At 35.4% G+C, this 17,104-nt stretch overlaps 1 protein-coding gene, 2 long non-coding RNA genes and 1 other non-coding gene across 6 annotated transcripts; 2 read left to right on the top strand and 2 right to left on the bottom strand.

Annotated features, from left to right (window-relative positions):
- Positions 1 to 3,378: 3,378 nt before the first annotated feature.
- On the bottom strand, positions 3,379 to 5,990 carry LOC106380880. Of its 3 annotated transcripts, none has more exons than XR_007319148.1 (6): positions 5,213 to 5,879; positions 5,096 to 5,142; positions 4,567 to 4,955; positions 4,258 to 4,463; positions 3,852 to 4,152; positions 3,379 to 3,775 (listed from the first exon to the last, which is right to left on the bottom strand). It is a non-coding gene; the product is annotated as an uncharacterized LOC106380880 (long non-coding RNA). The 3 variants fall into 3 exon arrangements; XR_007319146.1 differs by having other exon boundaries at positions 3,430 to 4,152; positions 4,567 to 4,701; positions 4,880 to 4,955; positions 5,213 to 5,880; XR_007319147.1 differs by having other exon boundaries at positions 3,430 to 4,152; positions 5,213 to 5,990.
- Positions 5,991 to 8,970: 2,980 nt separating this feature from the next.
- Positions 8,971 to 9,764, top strand: LOC125581525. Its single transcript, XR_007319145.1, has 2 exons — positions 8,971 to 9,289; positions 9,435 to 9,764. It is a non-coding gene; the product is annotated as an uncharacterized LOC125581525 (long non-coding RNA).
- An 886-nt stretch (positions 9,765 to 10,650) lies between these two features.
- On the top strand, positions 10,651 to 11,336 carry LOC106379263 (polyadenylation factor subunit 2). The gene has a single exon (XM_013819268.3). It carries the CDS (start codon positions 10,734 to 10,736, stop codon positions 11,226 to 11,228), a length of 495 nt encoding a protein of 164 aa, XP_013674722.1. The 5' UTR covers positions 10,651 to 10,733; the 3' UTR covers positions 11,229 to 11,336.
- A 3,752-nt stretch (positions 11,337 to 15,088) lies between these two features.
- LOC125582611 lies at positions 15,089 to 15,195 on the bottom strand. The gene has a single exon (XR_007320068.1). It is a non-coding gene; the product is annotated as a small nucleolar RNA R71 (small nucleolar RNA).
- Positions 15,196 to 17,104: the final 1,909 nt, after the last annotated feature.

Genomic DNA, 17,104 nt, shown 5'->3' on the forward strand with positions numbered 1-17,104 from the left:
CGACTTTAACAACACTAAGTACAAATGATTTTAGGACATTCCCAACATTCCAAATATATCAAAATGCTTTCTACTGGACGAACAAATGAAGTGCTGTTGGAAACAGTTTTGTTGTGCCTAGGTTCATTTTCTGGTAATCGCGGCCCTACAGTTATCAAACTCGAATTACAAGACAAGTTAGCCTTGCTGAACCTGCTACTAGGCTGCTTATCGGGTCTGAAGGAAAGCGAGGTAAGACTCATAAATCCAGCTTCCTTGAATAGATAAGCCTGTATAATGTCCGTTTTCATTTAATAACACATCATATAGAACACAAGAAAATATTATGCAAACTACAGCTTGAGCTGTACTGTAGTTTAATCTCTTCGCAGACGATTAATAAAGTCATAAAAGCATAGACAATTAAAATACACATGTGCAGTTTGAGAGATGCTTGATACTACCGTACTTAATGTGAAGTAAATTTTGTTTATTACCCTCTGGTCTAGAGCAAGGAACGAAGACATATTTCTGAATTGAGCGGCTATACTTTTCCAAGTGAAAAATAATACTTGTTCTTTTTCAAAATGATCTATATTTTAGAAAAAAAATGTTTAAAATACGTTAAGTTGGACACCACTTTTCAAAAATACACTCAATCAAAAATACTATAACATCTTTCTTTTAGCAACAAATACTATAACTTAAGTTTAGAGTTTAGTGATTTTTGTTTAAGATGGATAAATTTCAAGTTTACCACAACTTTGATACCACTTTTTAAATTTATCTTTAAAGATAATCATTTTCACAAATACCTAAATTTGTAATGAAAAAAAACTAAACTAACCATTTTAAATCATTTATAAATGTTTAAAAATAATCAACCATACCTCTAAATATTAAACCATAAAAAATAATCACTAAACTTTATACCTAATTGCTAAGATATTTTTGATCGAGTGAATTTTTGAAAGGTAGTACCCAACTTATGTATTTAAAATAATTTCTCAAAATAATGTTTCAAAAATAAATATATTTTTTAAATTATTTTCATGATATTTTTCCCTAAATAATAATTATAAATTATAATTTTTGAAAAGATTAAATGTGTTTATTAAACTTATAATGGCTAAATGATGTGGAAAATAGTTAATCACAAAAAATAATGTATTTATAATAAAAATTTAATGTATTTTATTAATATGTGAAAAATTTTAAACATGAAATGAATACCTCTACAAATCGTAAATCAGCTGAGGACGCAGATTCAATCATCTTTTGTAACTCAACTTCATAGAGATCTGAAGATGCAGATCCATTGACATCATAGTGACTGAGGTTGTGACATGCGTCTTTCTTTAAGACGTTATGATCCTCAATGTCATTCATTTCACTGTTTGCGGAGAGATATACTTCAGAATCAGTGAGAGACGACGCATCCAACACCCGTGCTGCCGATCCTCTAGACTGAAAGATGCTCGTTCCTCCATCTAGATAAGCTGATTCATTGCAACTTCCGCTTTGGGGATCATCCACTTGCTCACCTAGTTTGACAGACACTTCATCAGTTGTCTCAATGGTCTGAAATGCATTCATTACATTCACATGACCAGACGCTAATAGAGATTCTGGTACGATAGAAGTAGAAGCATCCCCACTGGAAGCTTTTTGCACCGAAACCATTTTCTGAAGTGAGGTAGAAGACTCTTTAGTTGAGCTTAACTTAATACACTGATCCCCTCCTTTACCTTGAGAGTCGCTGTTCTCTACTTCCTTCTCATCTTGCTTAAATACATTTATTTCACTAAAAACACTTTCGGACCTTAAAGAAGCAATCTCAAGGCTTGTGTTTCCACCGGGACAAGGTTTGAGCTCATTTCTACAGTTTGAACGGCTCTTCGAAGCTTTGGCACTACTACGACGCTCAAATGCGTTTTGACGTGACTTGGATCTCTGAATCTTATCAAGCGGTAACACACTAGTGTTTGGTTCTGTTCATCTTGACAATATCCGGGAGATGATGATGGTTTTCGCTCGCAGCCAGCAGTTGGAACGTTTTTGGAAACCATTTTCCCTTGGCTACTACGTCCATGAGATGTAGCATCAAGACTAGTTATAACTCTCTGACTCTGAGAGTGTTCGGGAGACAAGCAACTTCGATTTCCTCTGCAACTGGCTGAGGGACTTTCTGGCAGTCTCTCCTCCTCAGGGACATCCCTAGGGAATGCAATATTAGCATCCTGCTCGTGAGAATGATTCCCAACAGTTGTGACTAATTTTTGTGACAGGTCTTGGTGTTGTTCCTCTTCTTCGGGCAACCGCTCTTCTAAAGGATTACTTACCACAGATGTCAGGTCTTGTCTTACTCCATTTTCAGCTAGAAGACTGACGGGCTGTTGATATGGAACGAGACGGCTTAGGCGTCCTAAGATAATCTCCTCCTTACTCAACTCTGATTACATATTACAAACAAAAACATATATCAAAAATGAGAATATATAGAAAACAGAATCTTAAACTTCAGCTGTAACAAAAACATATATAAAACCGTTAAAGGAAAGCTTAGCTTAAATAAGCTTAGGCTATTACTCATTCCCATGTAAAAAATAATGAGAAAACAATTTCAATTTCTGATGAAATTCTGCATAAAACCTAGCTGTGTGAATAGGAACATTCAACATCAAATTAAGCTGATGAACCCTAAGACTCTATAATCCATTCCTAGCACAGTAACTTGACAAGGTAATAGCTAGACCTTACTAACAAGAAACAGAGAGGTACACTACCTGAAGTTTGGGAAGGTAGAGACGGAGACAATAGCCAAGACGGAGAAGAAACTCCGGCGAGTAGGCACGTGGAGGCTAAATTCTGGTTTAAGAGATCTTCTTGTTGCTTGACCTGCTCCTTGATTCGCCTATTCCTCTCAAACATCTGAGCGAAAAAATTCTCCATGTGAAACCCTGAACTCGAGATTAAGCTGCGGAATCTTGGAATGTGAATGCTGACTATATATACTTCTGCGGAGCGGAATTCGTTTTATTTTCCATCATCACAAACCGCACCATGCCACCAGTCCAGTTTTAATATCCCGCGTTTTCCCCACGAAACAATGATGTTATTTAAAAAAAAACAATAAACAATGATGTTTTTGCGTTATTCAATGTCAAACTAGTAGCGGAGCCCCACGCAAGCACGGGGTTAAAAAATGTACTGTTTATAATTTTGTTTGTAAAACGTTTTAGATGTAAGAGAAAATCTTAAAGTTTGTAGACTTTTATCCCCCTGATCATATATGTCGCGAGATGTCTCCATAAAAAATATTAAATAGTCATGTTGTAAGAAATTGTACTTTGTTATCTCTCTTTGAACGCATGTTAAATCTTTTTTAAAACAATTTTATATTGCAAATTGAATCATATATTTGATCAATATGGTATAACACAGTGTACATGATTATTTAGTATATGGATTGCTCACATCCCTAATCTGTCACTGCCTTTCTTAATAATTTAATTACAAACACACAGCATCAGCTAAAAAGAGAATATTACACCCTGACATATGTTTAAAATCTTAGATCTCGAGATTTTTTGCACTATTTGAATCTCTAGACAAGGGAGAGATCATTGAGCATTTTCTCAATTGCTTACTCACTGTAAGCTCTTCCTTTTGTCTACAAAAAAGCTATTCCACAAAATAGAAAAGGTTAGAATTTTCTTTATTGTACCTTGAGAAAAGGAACCATTGCCACTGCTTCTTCAGCAGTTTCAGGACAGAGATTTCCAAGAATACAGAGCTGTTCAATGCAATGGTATAAAAGTCTTGTGTCAAAAAACGACTTAGCTGATGATAGAAAAGATTTAACATCTTACCTCAAACTCAATGAGTTGATGTCTATTCAGTATTCTGTGGAATTTAAGGTAGACTATATGGCATATTCTTACAAAACTAAGGAATTGAAAAGTACTAATAGTCTTTAACCTCAAATAGCACACCAATCTGTATCAATTACATGAGGAGAAATAAGACTCTTTTCCATTAAGATGTCATGTTGACCATGAAGGTTGAACTCAGGAAGGGAAACTTTTTCTGATCGAAGGGACTCTTTTCCATCATTCAAACATATGTTCCAGTTCCGGTCTTTCTAGGATTAAGGTTATTTGAGCATGGCTTCTGTCCAAAAGAAGAAGAAAAAAGAGCAAATCAGTTTGAAGAATCAAATTAAAAAGAACCTCTACTACAAGACAAGAACAAAAAAAAAGAAACAAAAAAGGGAACCTTCGATCTTCTGCAGAAGTGACACCATGTTCAACATCACATGACAGTACCTTAAAAACGAATTAGCAAAAAAAAACGAATATTCTTCAGACGTTATCATGGACGCTGCTACAGCAGGACCACTGGTCGACTTGTTCATCTCACCATCAAAAGTAACGAACACGGCGGTGTCAGATACATCAATAACTAACATCTCAACCCGGTACCTAGTAGTGAAAATCAGAGACTATTTGTTAGTTGTGAAGCTAATGAGAGTTGTATGGGAACAATTTGCAAAAGGATAATGTAAAATAGTGCAATTCCTCTTACCTTGCAACTCCAACCGCATTTTCATCATGGCAGGCCGGCACACGTGCATGATGAGAACTTGGGGCATGAGCCATAGCACCATCCATTTGTTGTTTCAATACTGGCAACATCCCCATTACATAGGAACTCGGCAGTCTATAAATGTTTAAGTTAGTTAAAGGCAGATTTAATACAACAGGAGCTAGTGCAGTAAACCAAACTAAACACAAATCAAATCTCCACTCGATTTACCTGAAACTAATAAAGATGCAAACATGTCAAAACGCTACCATGGATTAAACACTATGAAACAACTAAATGAGAAAAAGGATACTCTCGAACTTGTCGAACAGCATCTGGATTCTTGTACCGGCTAAATGCTTCGCATACTGCAACGATTCTCAAACACTCTGCAAGGATACATATATAATAAGTCCTTCACCAAGAAAGGATTGATTCTTTTTTAAAGACTATGTACATTATTTCAATTCTTAGTTCAAGAAGGTTCTCTGCTAGAACTACAAAGAAATCATTGTGAGATTCAAACAACCTTTATGGAAGCGCGAGCAGCAGGAATAAATCCATGATCACCGAATTCTGCGATCAAGGTTAGAAGATTTAAAAAACAAAATTAAGATCAAATATAAGATGCTAGTTGGAACAATACCTTCTCATCAGGGATGTAGATAGAGCCAAGCAACCCCCTTTTTCTTATCCATGGAACCGGTGCTCGATTCAGTTGGAGATTTTGTTGTGATTTCGCTGGATTCTTAGCCATGGATGCGCTGCTCGATATTGCCGGAGCTTTATCCAAAGCGTTGGATCTGGAAATCTGACTGTTTCTTATCCATGGAAGCTTTCAGAGAAGATTTGGATTCGGGAGAGTTTATATAGGTGGAGTCAAGGGGGAGATGAAGAATCCAAATCTCTTTGAATGACATAATAGCTTTGATCGTGGTGGACGACGATCGGAGTCTCCGCTTCGGTTTTGAATAAAGATGATTTTGGTGGGACCCATGAACTGTCTACGTGGACACTCTCAAAAGAGAGAAAAGAGCCTCATTATATATATGATTTCGGCGATTCATTTAAATTCCGACGCCTAAAATGATTTATTCTTTTTTTTTATTCTCATTAATTGAAAACATTTTAATAAATAATTCTATTAATAAACATTTTGATTTAAATTTCAAAATTCTTGAATGAAGATTCAGGGGAATGGACTTTGTTTCTAGCTGGGGTTTCAGACAAAGCTTGGGTCATCTAGAAGTGAACTCACATTTTTTCAGAAGCTATTGGAAACTGAGGTAAAGAAATGTGTATTAAGGCATTGCTTCTTGTTCCTGAACCAGACCAAGATGGTGTGTGACGAGGTGGGTAAGATTTTCTGTTCTCATTCCTCTTGGCTTTCTTGCATGTCGTTTGAATAATACCACATTTAAGTCGTTTTTCTTTTTTTTGAAAAAGTTATAATACCGAAGATAGTATTTCGATTATACTAGTATCAAAATGCCTTTTCTGTTTCAGTTTGGTCATGAGTTCATAATAAGATGATTTTGAATATATTTTACCACTTTTTTTTTGCATAATATATTTTACCACTAAAACATTAATTTTGTACAATAGAGATAAAGCTTGTTCCAATGTATTTTCATATAATAATTTTATAATTAAAAAAATAGATATTATTTTTGTTGCATCTGTATGTCTTAAATATCTGTGCACCAGTAAAAACCCAACACTCGTGGATCGGACGCAAGGAAGATAAACTCGCTATCAAGGTTGGTTGACATCTGGGGGGTACGGGGGCCGCAGACCCCCGCGTTACGGTATGCCTTTTGTAGGTTTAGGAAATTTACTTTTTCTAGATAAGTATGTATTCCTAAAGGGTAAAGGAAATCGGGTTTTGAGGCTGCTATAAATATGGGTCTAAGGGTTTGTAAGATTAATTATTCACACAATAATAAAAAACCCTAAACAGGTATTTGCCTCAATGCGTTTTGTTCTCTATTGTCTTCTTGCTTAATTTGTGACTGTTCACAACGGTTATTTTCTTTGAAATATAGAAGAGCAATATCAATATCTATTTTAAAGGAAGAAGTAACAAAAAAAATTAGAATAGAATTGATGCTAAATGTTATTATGAAGATAAAAGTATTAATGAATTGTAGATAATCTAATTAGTTTTAACAGAATTGATGGTAAATAGTTTTGTTGTGCTTTCAAACCAAATCAAAGTTGTTCTTCATGTTTTCTCATAATTTTTAATTTGTGTAAAAATGTTAAAATGCTTCTTTTGCAAAATGAAATGAGTATAAGTCTTAACAGTCTATTCTCATCTTGCAACTCAAAGACCAAACTCATCTTCTCTAGCTAAAGTTCAACAATCTTTTTTTTTTTGGGAAAATGTCATTTAAATCATCAACTTTCAAATTTGGTCGAAATTAATCACAAACTTTTTGGTAAACCAAAAAAATATTTAACTTTTGTTAACAAACTATTTTAATCATACATTTTAGTTAACTATATCATTTGTCATATCGTGAGTCAACAGTTATACGTGAGTAACAATATGCCTAAAATAGCTTTTAAAGTTGATTTTTTTTGGCATAAATATAATTCAACACTTTTCCAAAATATTAAATTATAAATATTGAAAATATATTTTTAATAACTATAACACTAATAATAAAATTCTAAATAAGAAATAATCCAAACCAAAATATAATTTTTTTTTCATTTTCTCAAAGTAAAAATTTATAAAATTTATTTATATGCTAAAAGAATTAGTTAACATATCATTAATTGGGTACTTAGTTAAACGCGATTACGCAAGTATTTTACCAATCAAGAAAAGTTGCGGAGTGAAAAAAAAATGCAAAAAATCAAACTTGCGTTTTTCCTGACAAAATACAAATAAAATTTTCATCAAGTGGAAAAGTGAGTTTAAGTGGATTATTCACAAAAGCAACACTTTCATATTATTAAATTATGTGATAATACTATTTCAAAATTTTAAATAAATAATAATAAATATTTTAATGATAAAATTATATTAGAATTTGTTTTATAATATTATAAGATGTCAATCAATTATTAAAAATGTATTAAAATTAGCTAAATATTTATAATAAGAAGTAAAGTATTTTAAATAAATTTTAATTATTTTCACATTTTGAAGTAATTAGTTTATTATTTAAATTTGTTTTTCTTATAATCACTACTAGAAAAACTGGATTTAGCTACAAATTAGCCACACAAAAAAATTTGTTGCTGTTTTTTCACCACAAATTGCTACAAAGTAGCCACAGTTTTTGAAAAATTATAATTTGTAGCTAATCAGTGGATTTTTGTAGCTAATTAGCTACAAAATATCATTTGTGGATATTCAAAGAAAATGAGTTACAATTAGCTACAAAATAAATTGTGGAAATCCAAATCCACTACTAGCTACAACATAGTTGCGGAAATATATAGCCACAACATATTTTGTGGCTCTTTGAAGAAAATGTAATCCCTAAATATACCCTAAACAATAATTTAAAAAAATGTTCAATTATAAATTTAAATCTTAAATCCCAAACTTTTTAAAATAAACTATACATAATATATCTGAATAATATTCAACACTTATGAGTTATAAGTTATAACAAATTTTCAATAAAATAAATTTCTATATCACACTTTAAACCCCAAACATATCTCAAACAATAACTATATTATAAACCCTAAACCTTGAATTTTTGATAATAAACTTTAAATCTTAAATCCCATCTTAAAATTAAACAAAAAAGATCAAACATATATTGATAAATTATATATTTTGTTCAAAATAGATCAATGTTTCTTAGATTATATATTATATAACAAATTACTGTTTATAATATAGCTAAAACTAAGATTTAACTCTCATTAAAAAGTTTATAAGTTTATAGAAAAAAATTAAATCATAACTCTAAATTTTGAGCTTAACTTCAACTCTTTCGTAAATCTCAAACTCTAAATTACACAAGTTTATGGCTTAAACTTTAAACTACTTTAAATAAAAACATACAAATGTTATAACTTCCAAATCCAAAATTTGAAACTTTAAACCTTAACCCTTTAATCATATTCCTTAAACTCTAAACCCTACTATACCATATATCCAAACATTAAGCTTTTAACTATTGAAATTAAATAATAAATCATAAAACTAAAATATAGTGTTAAGTAGTAAAGTAAAGAGTATTGTATAATATAATAAAATTTAAAGTATTTTAATGATATATATATAATTAAACGTGCATAAAGCATAACACAAAAACTATTCATTTTCTTTAAAGTAGTATGATAATGCAATCTCCACCATTGATTAAATTAATTTAATGGTTGAAATCTCCGTCCTTTTTCCTTATTGGCTAATCCATGAATCCCAAGACTGCCATCTCAGCCACTAACTTCATTTTAATCTAAGGGTCAAAAATTATTTGGTTTTGTCTCCTCTTTCTTCCGAGATTTTCTTTCTTCTTTCTTCTTTCTTCTTTCTCCACATTCATTTCTTCTGCAAACAGAAGACATCTCTCGTTTAGTTGTTTCTTTCTCTTCCTTTCTCAAACACAAATGGACGAGTACAGATTGATCGGAGAATCCAGTCAAACATATGTCTCAAGAACTGGATTCTGGCGGAGAAGTGGTGCCATATGCGGCGGAGGAATTGAGATCCAGGCGAGTCATCTGATGGAGTTGGCGCCGTTGCCTGAAGGTAAGACCAAGCGGCTTGCTTAACCTTCTTTGTCTTTATTTACTTTTTTCCTTTGTCTTTTCTAAGGTCAAAGACGGCTTGTTTAACCGTCTTTGTCACTAAGCCAATGTATCTAAGGTCTTTGTCTTTGTTTACTTTTTCTCAGGTTGAAGAATCGAAGAACGAGAAGCAGAAGGTGGAGGAAGAAGAAAAGACGGCGTGAAATAGTGTGTACGAGCGCGACGCCGCGCTTGGTGGAAACGGAGCAACACGACGGCCCTTCAGCTCCAAGAGACTATCCAAGACATAGGTTTAGGTTCCTCATGGCGGCGCAAGAGACTATCCAAGACATAGGTTTAGGTTATTATTTTTATTTTTTTGTCGACTGTGGTTTAGGTTATTTTTAAACCAGTTTGTAAACCAGATATCATTTGTAAACCAATTTAAAATTGTAAACCGAAAATACTATTGGTAATAAAATAATTTGTTTTGGCTAGATATATATTGCTGAACATATATATAATATATTACAAATTTGTATTATAAAAAAAAAGTTTCAAATGTATTATATCAAATTAATATACAGATATTTATTAAAATTGTATTCTAAAAAATTGTATGGCCACAAATAATGCTGTGGCTTATTGTAGCTATCATAGCTACAAATACTATCTCTTGCTATTTGTGGAAATTAGCTACGAAAAAATATTGTTGTTATGTCGTAGAAAAGCGACTACAAATAGCCACAATTAAACAATAGCCACAAAGCTCATAGTCAACAAAAATGTTTTGCGGCTATTTGTAGTTATCTGTTAAATAGCCACGAATTTTAAGTAATAGCCACGATTAATTTTGTAGCTATATTGAGTTTTTCTTGTAGTGAATAAATTAAATACCATATAAAATATTTTAATCAATCTAACATATACTCTGCCACTCCGCAAATTTTTTAAAAAATCACAGCTTAATTAATTTTTATGCGATTAAGCGATGTTTACCAATCGGAGCCTTAACCTATATAATAGATGGTTAAACCCAATTTTTTTTTTTTTGAAAAGGGGCATGGTTAAGCCCAAACTTGTCGACCAAAAAAAACGATAAGAGCTTAATTTCTTCAAAATCAAGTTAGGGATCTTCTTTACTGACTACTTGAAGTCCATGGTTAATCTTTCACATAACAAGAGATCCAAACTTTTCACACTCATCTTGAAACCCATGATTTTTTTTGTAACTGGCTCTAAATCCGCTTTAATTTGTCACTACACGACAACATTTGTCTACATTCACTAAAAAAAAAAACGTTTTTATTCAAAAATTCTCCAAAACTTACGACATGTGTTATGCCATGCGGCAGATACTACGAAACACATGAAATTTGTTTATCTCTTTTTACTATTAAGTCTCAACAATCTATTCTCATCTTGCAACCAAAGACCAAACTCAATCTTCTCTAGCTAAAGTAACCATGTTGTCTCTTCAAGCTTCTCTCTGTATCTCTCTTATTTCCTTTTATTTATCACTTCTCAGCTTTGTCAATCTAAACTCAGCTTCGGATTCAAACTCTGGTCTCTGCACTCCTTATCCATGTAACCAACCGCCTCAGCCGCCTTCTTCTACAGGCTACTCTCCATATGGTAATCCTCCTCCGCCACCTCCCTCTACAGGCTACTCTCCATACGGTAATCCTCCTCCACCGCCTTCACCGCCACGTTCTCGCTGCCCTCCTGTTCCTCCGACAGGCTGTTGCAACCAACCACCACCTTCTACGTATTATTCTCCTCCGTATCCTTACTTTTATACTCCTCCTTATCCTTACGGTACTCTCGGCGGAGGAGAAAGCGGTGGCGGGCAAGGAGGAGGTGGTGGAACCGGAGCAGCGGTGGCTCATCACTATTCTTCTTCTTCCGTGACGGTTTATGTTTTGATGATTGTGGTATCGTGTGCTTTTGTTGTCCTCTAGGGCATGCATAGGTTTTGATAAATATTAGATATATCAAAAGCCACCTTCTTTTCTGTTATTATCTCAGAATTTTTGCAGTGTAAGTTCGAATAAAAGTAATTTATGTTCTCTGAGCTTTGCCGTTAAACTTTTATTAGGGATGTATATTCCACGGTCGAGAATTCTAAGAGACATTAAATAATATATAAAGTGTTAGGGCCAATCCACTAATTGTCAATTGGTTTTAAGTTGGAAGCGTATAATAAACATGAATCTAACATGGTATCATAAACCCGAATCTAACATGGTATCAGAGTCCAGGTTCCTAAATATCCAAACTCCTAATTAATATTAACCCTTCCGACCGGGTATAAAGGTCGTGATTAACCATTCCGACCGAGTATAAATGTTGTATTAAACTCGCTCGACCGAGTATAAATGTCTTAAAGTTCTGAGATTTCTGGCCGATAAGAGCCATCATCTCGAGGAGGGGTATTAGGGAGATATATCCTACATCGGGAATTCTAAGAGACATTAAGTAATATATAAAAAGTTAGGGCCAATCCACTAATTGCCAATTGATTTTAAGTTGGAAGTCCATATTAAACCCGAATCTAACAACTCTACTCAGGATAACCGATTTGGTTTAGTTCTAACAGAAAAAGCTAACAAATCAATTCAAAAATTTAACACATGCGTTGAGACAATGATCATCAATCACTTATAGATTGACATCTACTTTATTAACCCTAAAAGTTACACAATTTTACAGCCAAATGTCATTGAAAATTAAATTAGTCTTACATTAGAAATAATTGTCTTTTCCACATATTAATTGTTTTCCTAAAATAACTCAAACGAACTACAAAGAAGGAAACAAATTATTAATAACTCAAACGAACTACATTGTTTTCCTAAATGTGATTTCCACGACTATAATAAAGGAACTACATCAATTTAGAATCCAGAATATTAAAACAAGCACAAAATCTTTGATTTACGCCTATAATAAAAGAACAAACATAAAATCTTAGATAAATATTTACGCATACACTTGCGGAACAAACACAAGATCTTATCACATTTTTTACCTTCTTTTTTTACTTTTCCAAATTACTTCATTAATTTTATTTACCATTATAATTCGATGTCATTTATTTTACGTATTAACCATAATAATTCCACGTGTCTAAATGAAATTACTCCATTAGTGACAAGAAGTCAAACCGGTTGACAAAATTATTTTTATTTGTTTACTAAATCATTTAGACATGGGCATACATGTATTCGTTCAGATACATATCAGTTTTTATGGATATATATCGAGTTTTTGGATTTGAAGTTAAACTATGTTCGGGTATTATAAATTTTCGAACAAGATTCAAGTTGGATTCTTCCGGATCCGGGTAAGTTTGTAGGAACCTAAAAATATCTAAATAATCTATATGTTTTAAGAATATCACTAAATAATTTGTAGGAACTTAAAATATCTAATAACCTATATGTTTTAAGAATATCACTAAATAATTTATAAAAAAGTAAAAACCAAACCCATCAAGCTCTAGTTTCATATTAATACATGAACAACAACTTAGGCAGTTAGAAAATACACAATAATTACAGATCTTAGTAGGAGAAAACAATTTGAAAACCTAATATCATATTTATCGTATCATGCAAAAGAAGATCTCTACCATCTACGTTGCATGTATATTAATCCACAACCATTGATTAGTTATTCAAATGGCCTTCTGATATCTTGCATATTTCCATTATCTTATCCATTCGTCCATGTGCATTTTCATCATATAGATTAGGATTTAGCCATGTCTAGGTTGCATTTTGCATATATATGTCTCCATTAGGTATTGGAGTACCACATGGAGTTCCTGGAGACATTTGGGTACATTTGGAGCTCAAGGGAGGTGATTAGAGTGATCATTGGACGAGCAATGCATGGGAGCGACCTACCGGAGCGACGCCATGAACTCGCTCGCCATCTACGCTTCGGAGCGACCTCCTAGAGCGACAAGGAGAAGTCGCTCCAGCTCCTAGAGCGACCTCACCGCAGCGACACCCAGAGGTCGCTCGGGTTGTGTCGATTTGAGAGCGACGAACAAGCCGGGAGCGACCTCCTAGAGCGACACCCTAAGGTCGCTCGCGTCTATGGTTTCTGAGCAAGCCGGGAGCGACGTCTTCGGAGCGACACAGTCAGGTCGCTCGCGAGGAAACGACCCGGGAGCGACCTCTCGCAGCGACGTGCCGAGGTTGCTCCGCGTCTATTTGTTTGGCGAATTCATGATTTCTTAAGGGCCTTTTGGTCATTTCATTATGCACGTTTTTACTTTTCAAAAACCTATGTTTTAAACATCTTTGGTAGCCACCAGGAGATTATCTTGGGATCTATTGAGAAATACACAAAAAACTCTCTTGAGAAGTTTATCTCTTGGATTTTGATTGTTATGTTCTTGTGTTCTTGTTGATTTCTTATCTATTTCTCTACATGGTTAATCTGAAATCCAATATGGGTTTGAGAGGAATCATGGAGATTAGTGAGTAATCACTTTTTGAATTCATGAGTTAGGGAGATTAAGGGTGATTAGGTTAGTTCTAGGATGTTTTAGTGTATATCATTCTTGTTCCTTGCTAGTAGAGTATTCCTAATGCATCTTCTGAGTTGGCCACTCAAAAGTTGATCAATAGGCATTTCCCACCCGAAAGGTGTTTGATGAAATGCCTGAGACAATTCTCCTAGGCTTTTAGTATACTTTGCCAAAGACATTTATTGTTAAAGGTGCTAAAATAGCTAATAGACTTATTTGTAATGATTGCTTTCATATTATTCAACCAAAGACATTTGATGTTTGAGATATGTTAGCAAATGAGAATTCATCTAGACATAGAGCTTGCTTAGAATTGTGTCTAGGCTTAAGGTAGATAGTTTGATTGATCATTTGTCATCCTTAGTTCGAAACTTGATCACCCAAGGTCTAATCCCTATGCCCATGAGTTCTCTTTTCCCTTAGTCAAGAAAGTATCATTCTGTTATTGCTTTTTAGTTTTAGTCATAGCTTAAAACTCATCTAAATCATTGGTTGCACTTAGATTAAGTGAGTACTTGCATTCTCGGTGCTTTGATATCCCTCAGAACTGGTTCGACAATCACTATACTACAACATTTGTCTTAGGAGCCTTGAAAACTCCTAACATCAAATTGGCGCCGTTGCCAAATTCTGAGTAGATTTAAACATTGAGATTTAGTCACTTGCTTGAGACTAAGTCATTTTAATTTTGTTTTGTTACTGATTCTTCTTCTTCACCTACCTTTCACTTTCAGGTGTATGAACTTGAGGAGCAAAGGTCCATCAAACCTAGTTCCATTAGTAGCAGACATCAGAGCTTTCGAGAGGGAGTGTACTAGAGCTAGAAGAGAAGAAGAACAACAAGCCCACTTGCAGAGATTGGATATTGATATGGCAGATCCACCGCAAGGGGCAGAACACCAACCGCGGGCAGCTCGACCCATTGGTACTTATGACCGGCCCAACATTCATGGTCATAGACTAGGAATCCGAGCACCGGCTGTGGCAGCCAACAACTTTGAGGTCAAGTCAGGACTCCTCAACGTGATCGAGAACAACAAGTATCATGGCTTGGCTCTAGAGGACCCATTTGATCACTTGGACAAGTTCGACAGCTACTGTTGGTTGTCAAAAACCAATGGTGTGTCCGAAGATGCCTTAAAGCTCAAGCTATTCCCTTTCTCTTTGGGGGATAAGGCACGTCAGTGGGAGAAGTCTCTACCCAGCGACTCTATCACCACTTGGAATGATTGCAAGAGAGCATTCTTGGAGAAGTTCTTCTCTACTTCAAGAACTGCTAAGCTGAGAAATGAGATTTCCAGCTTTCAACAGAAGAACTTGGAAGGCTTCAGTGAAGCCTGGAAGAGATTCAAGGGCTACCAAGCTCAATGCCCACACCATGGTTTTTCTAAGGAGAGCTTGCTGAGCACATTCTACCGTGGTGCTCTTCCTAAGTATAGGGCCAGACTGGATACAGCTAACAATGGGTTCTTCTTGGGGAGAACTGAGGCAGATGCAGAGGAGCTGGTTGACAACATGGTAAAGAGTGATGCAGTCTACAGTGGACACCACGACAGAGGCAGTCGAACAGATGATAAGCAGACGAGGAAAGAGTTGAAAGCTCTACATGATAAGATAGACATCCTCCTTGCTGATAAAGCCACACAAGAGCAGCTGCACTTTGTTGGTAACCCAAGCCAAGAGACACCCCCTGTTGTCCATGAGGTTGAGGGTTTGGAAGGTCAGGAAAAGCTGTGTTTCATCAACAACAATGGTAGCTGGTACAAAAAAGAGCCCAACTTTCAGTACAACAACTACCAACAGAAATCCTATCCCAACAACCAACAGAGTGGTTATCCGCCTCGAAACAACCAGCAAGGCAGCTATCAACCTCAGCAAAACCCCTCATCTGGTTCCTCTGCTCCTCAAGAGAGCAGCACTGACACCCTGCTGAAACAAATCTTGGAGTCTCAGACTAGAAGTGAGAAACATGTTGGTTATGAGTTGAAGAACCTTCATTCCAAGATTGATGGGAGCTACAATGAGCTCAACAACAAGTTCTCACATCTTGCTTCTACAGTCAAGAATTTAGAGAATCAGTTTGCTTCCATGAACACTCACCAGACTCGCCAGCAAGGATCTCTACCTGGAAAATCTGACCAAAACCCCAAGGAGGCCAAAGCTATCACCCTTAGGAGTGGTAAGCAGTTACCTCCTACAATCCTCACTAGGGATGCTGAGAAACTAGGTGAAGAGGTGGCCATCAACTTAGATGATGAAGTGGTGATTGTTGATGAGAAAATCAATGATGAAATCTTGGAGAAGATTGTGGAAGCCAAGGGTAAAGGAAAGGTTGGGGAAGCGAAGAAAACTGTGAAAGATGGTGAAGTTCTTGCTCCAGCAAGTGAGAATTCTCTTGTTCTTCCTCCCTATGAACCCAAACTACCATTCCCTGGTAGATTCAAGAGGCAGCTGCTAGAGAAGTACAAAGCATTATTTGAGAAGCAAATGAGTGAAGCTCAGGTTGCAATTCCCATCATCGATGCTTTCATGTTGATTCCTCAATACAACAAGTTCCTGAAAGATGTTGTAGCTGCAAAGAAGAAGGAAATGGAAAGCATGATGATTCTTACCCATGAGTGCAGTGCCATCATCCAGAGGCTTGATGTTCCACAGAAGTTAGAGGATCCAGGATGCTTCACACTACCTTGTGCTCTTGGACCTATGGTATTTGAGAAATGTCTCTGCGATTTGGGGGCTAGTGTCAGCGTGATGCCTTTGTCTGTTGCAAAGAAGCTTGGATTCACTCAGTACAAGAAGTGTAGACTCTCTCTGGTGTTAGCTGATCGTTCAGTGAAGTACCCTGTGGGCATCTTAGAGGACCTACCTGTGAAGATTGGAAGGTAAGAGATACCTACAGATTTTGTGGTGCTTGAGATGGGTGAGGAGGCTCAGGACCCATTGATTCTTGGAAGGCCATTCTTAGCTACAGCAGGAGCAATTGTTAAGGTGAAAGAGGGCACGATTGATCTCCATTTGGGTAAAGGGCATGTTCTCCACTTTGACATCAAGGAGAAAATGAAGAAACCAACTGTGTTCGGGCAAGCCTTCTACATTGAAGAGATGGACACTCTTACTGATGAGCACCTTGAAGAGTTACCACCTGAGGACGATGAGGAGGGAGCATCTCCCTCTACTCATTCTCCATAGAAGGTAACCCACTACTTTCCCTTGTATATACCATTTCATTTTTGCATATTAGTTTTCTCTTTTTGGGTATCCCTCTCTCCTTGACAACACAGAGACTGTGTCATT

This window comes from Brassica napus, chromosome C2 (genome assembly GCF_020379485.1).
Source record: "Brassica napus cultivar Da-Ae chromosome C2, Da-Ae, whole genome shotgun sequence".
Classification (NCBI taxonomy): Eukaryota; Viridiplantae; Streptophyta; class Magnoliopsida; order Brassicales; family Brassicaceae; genus Brassica; species Brassica napus.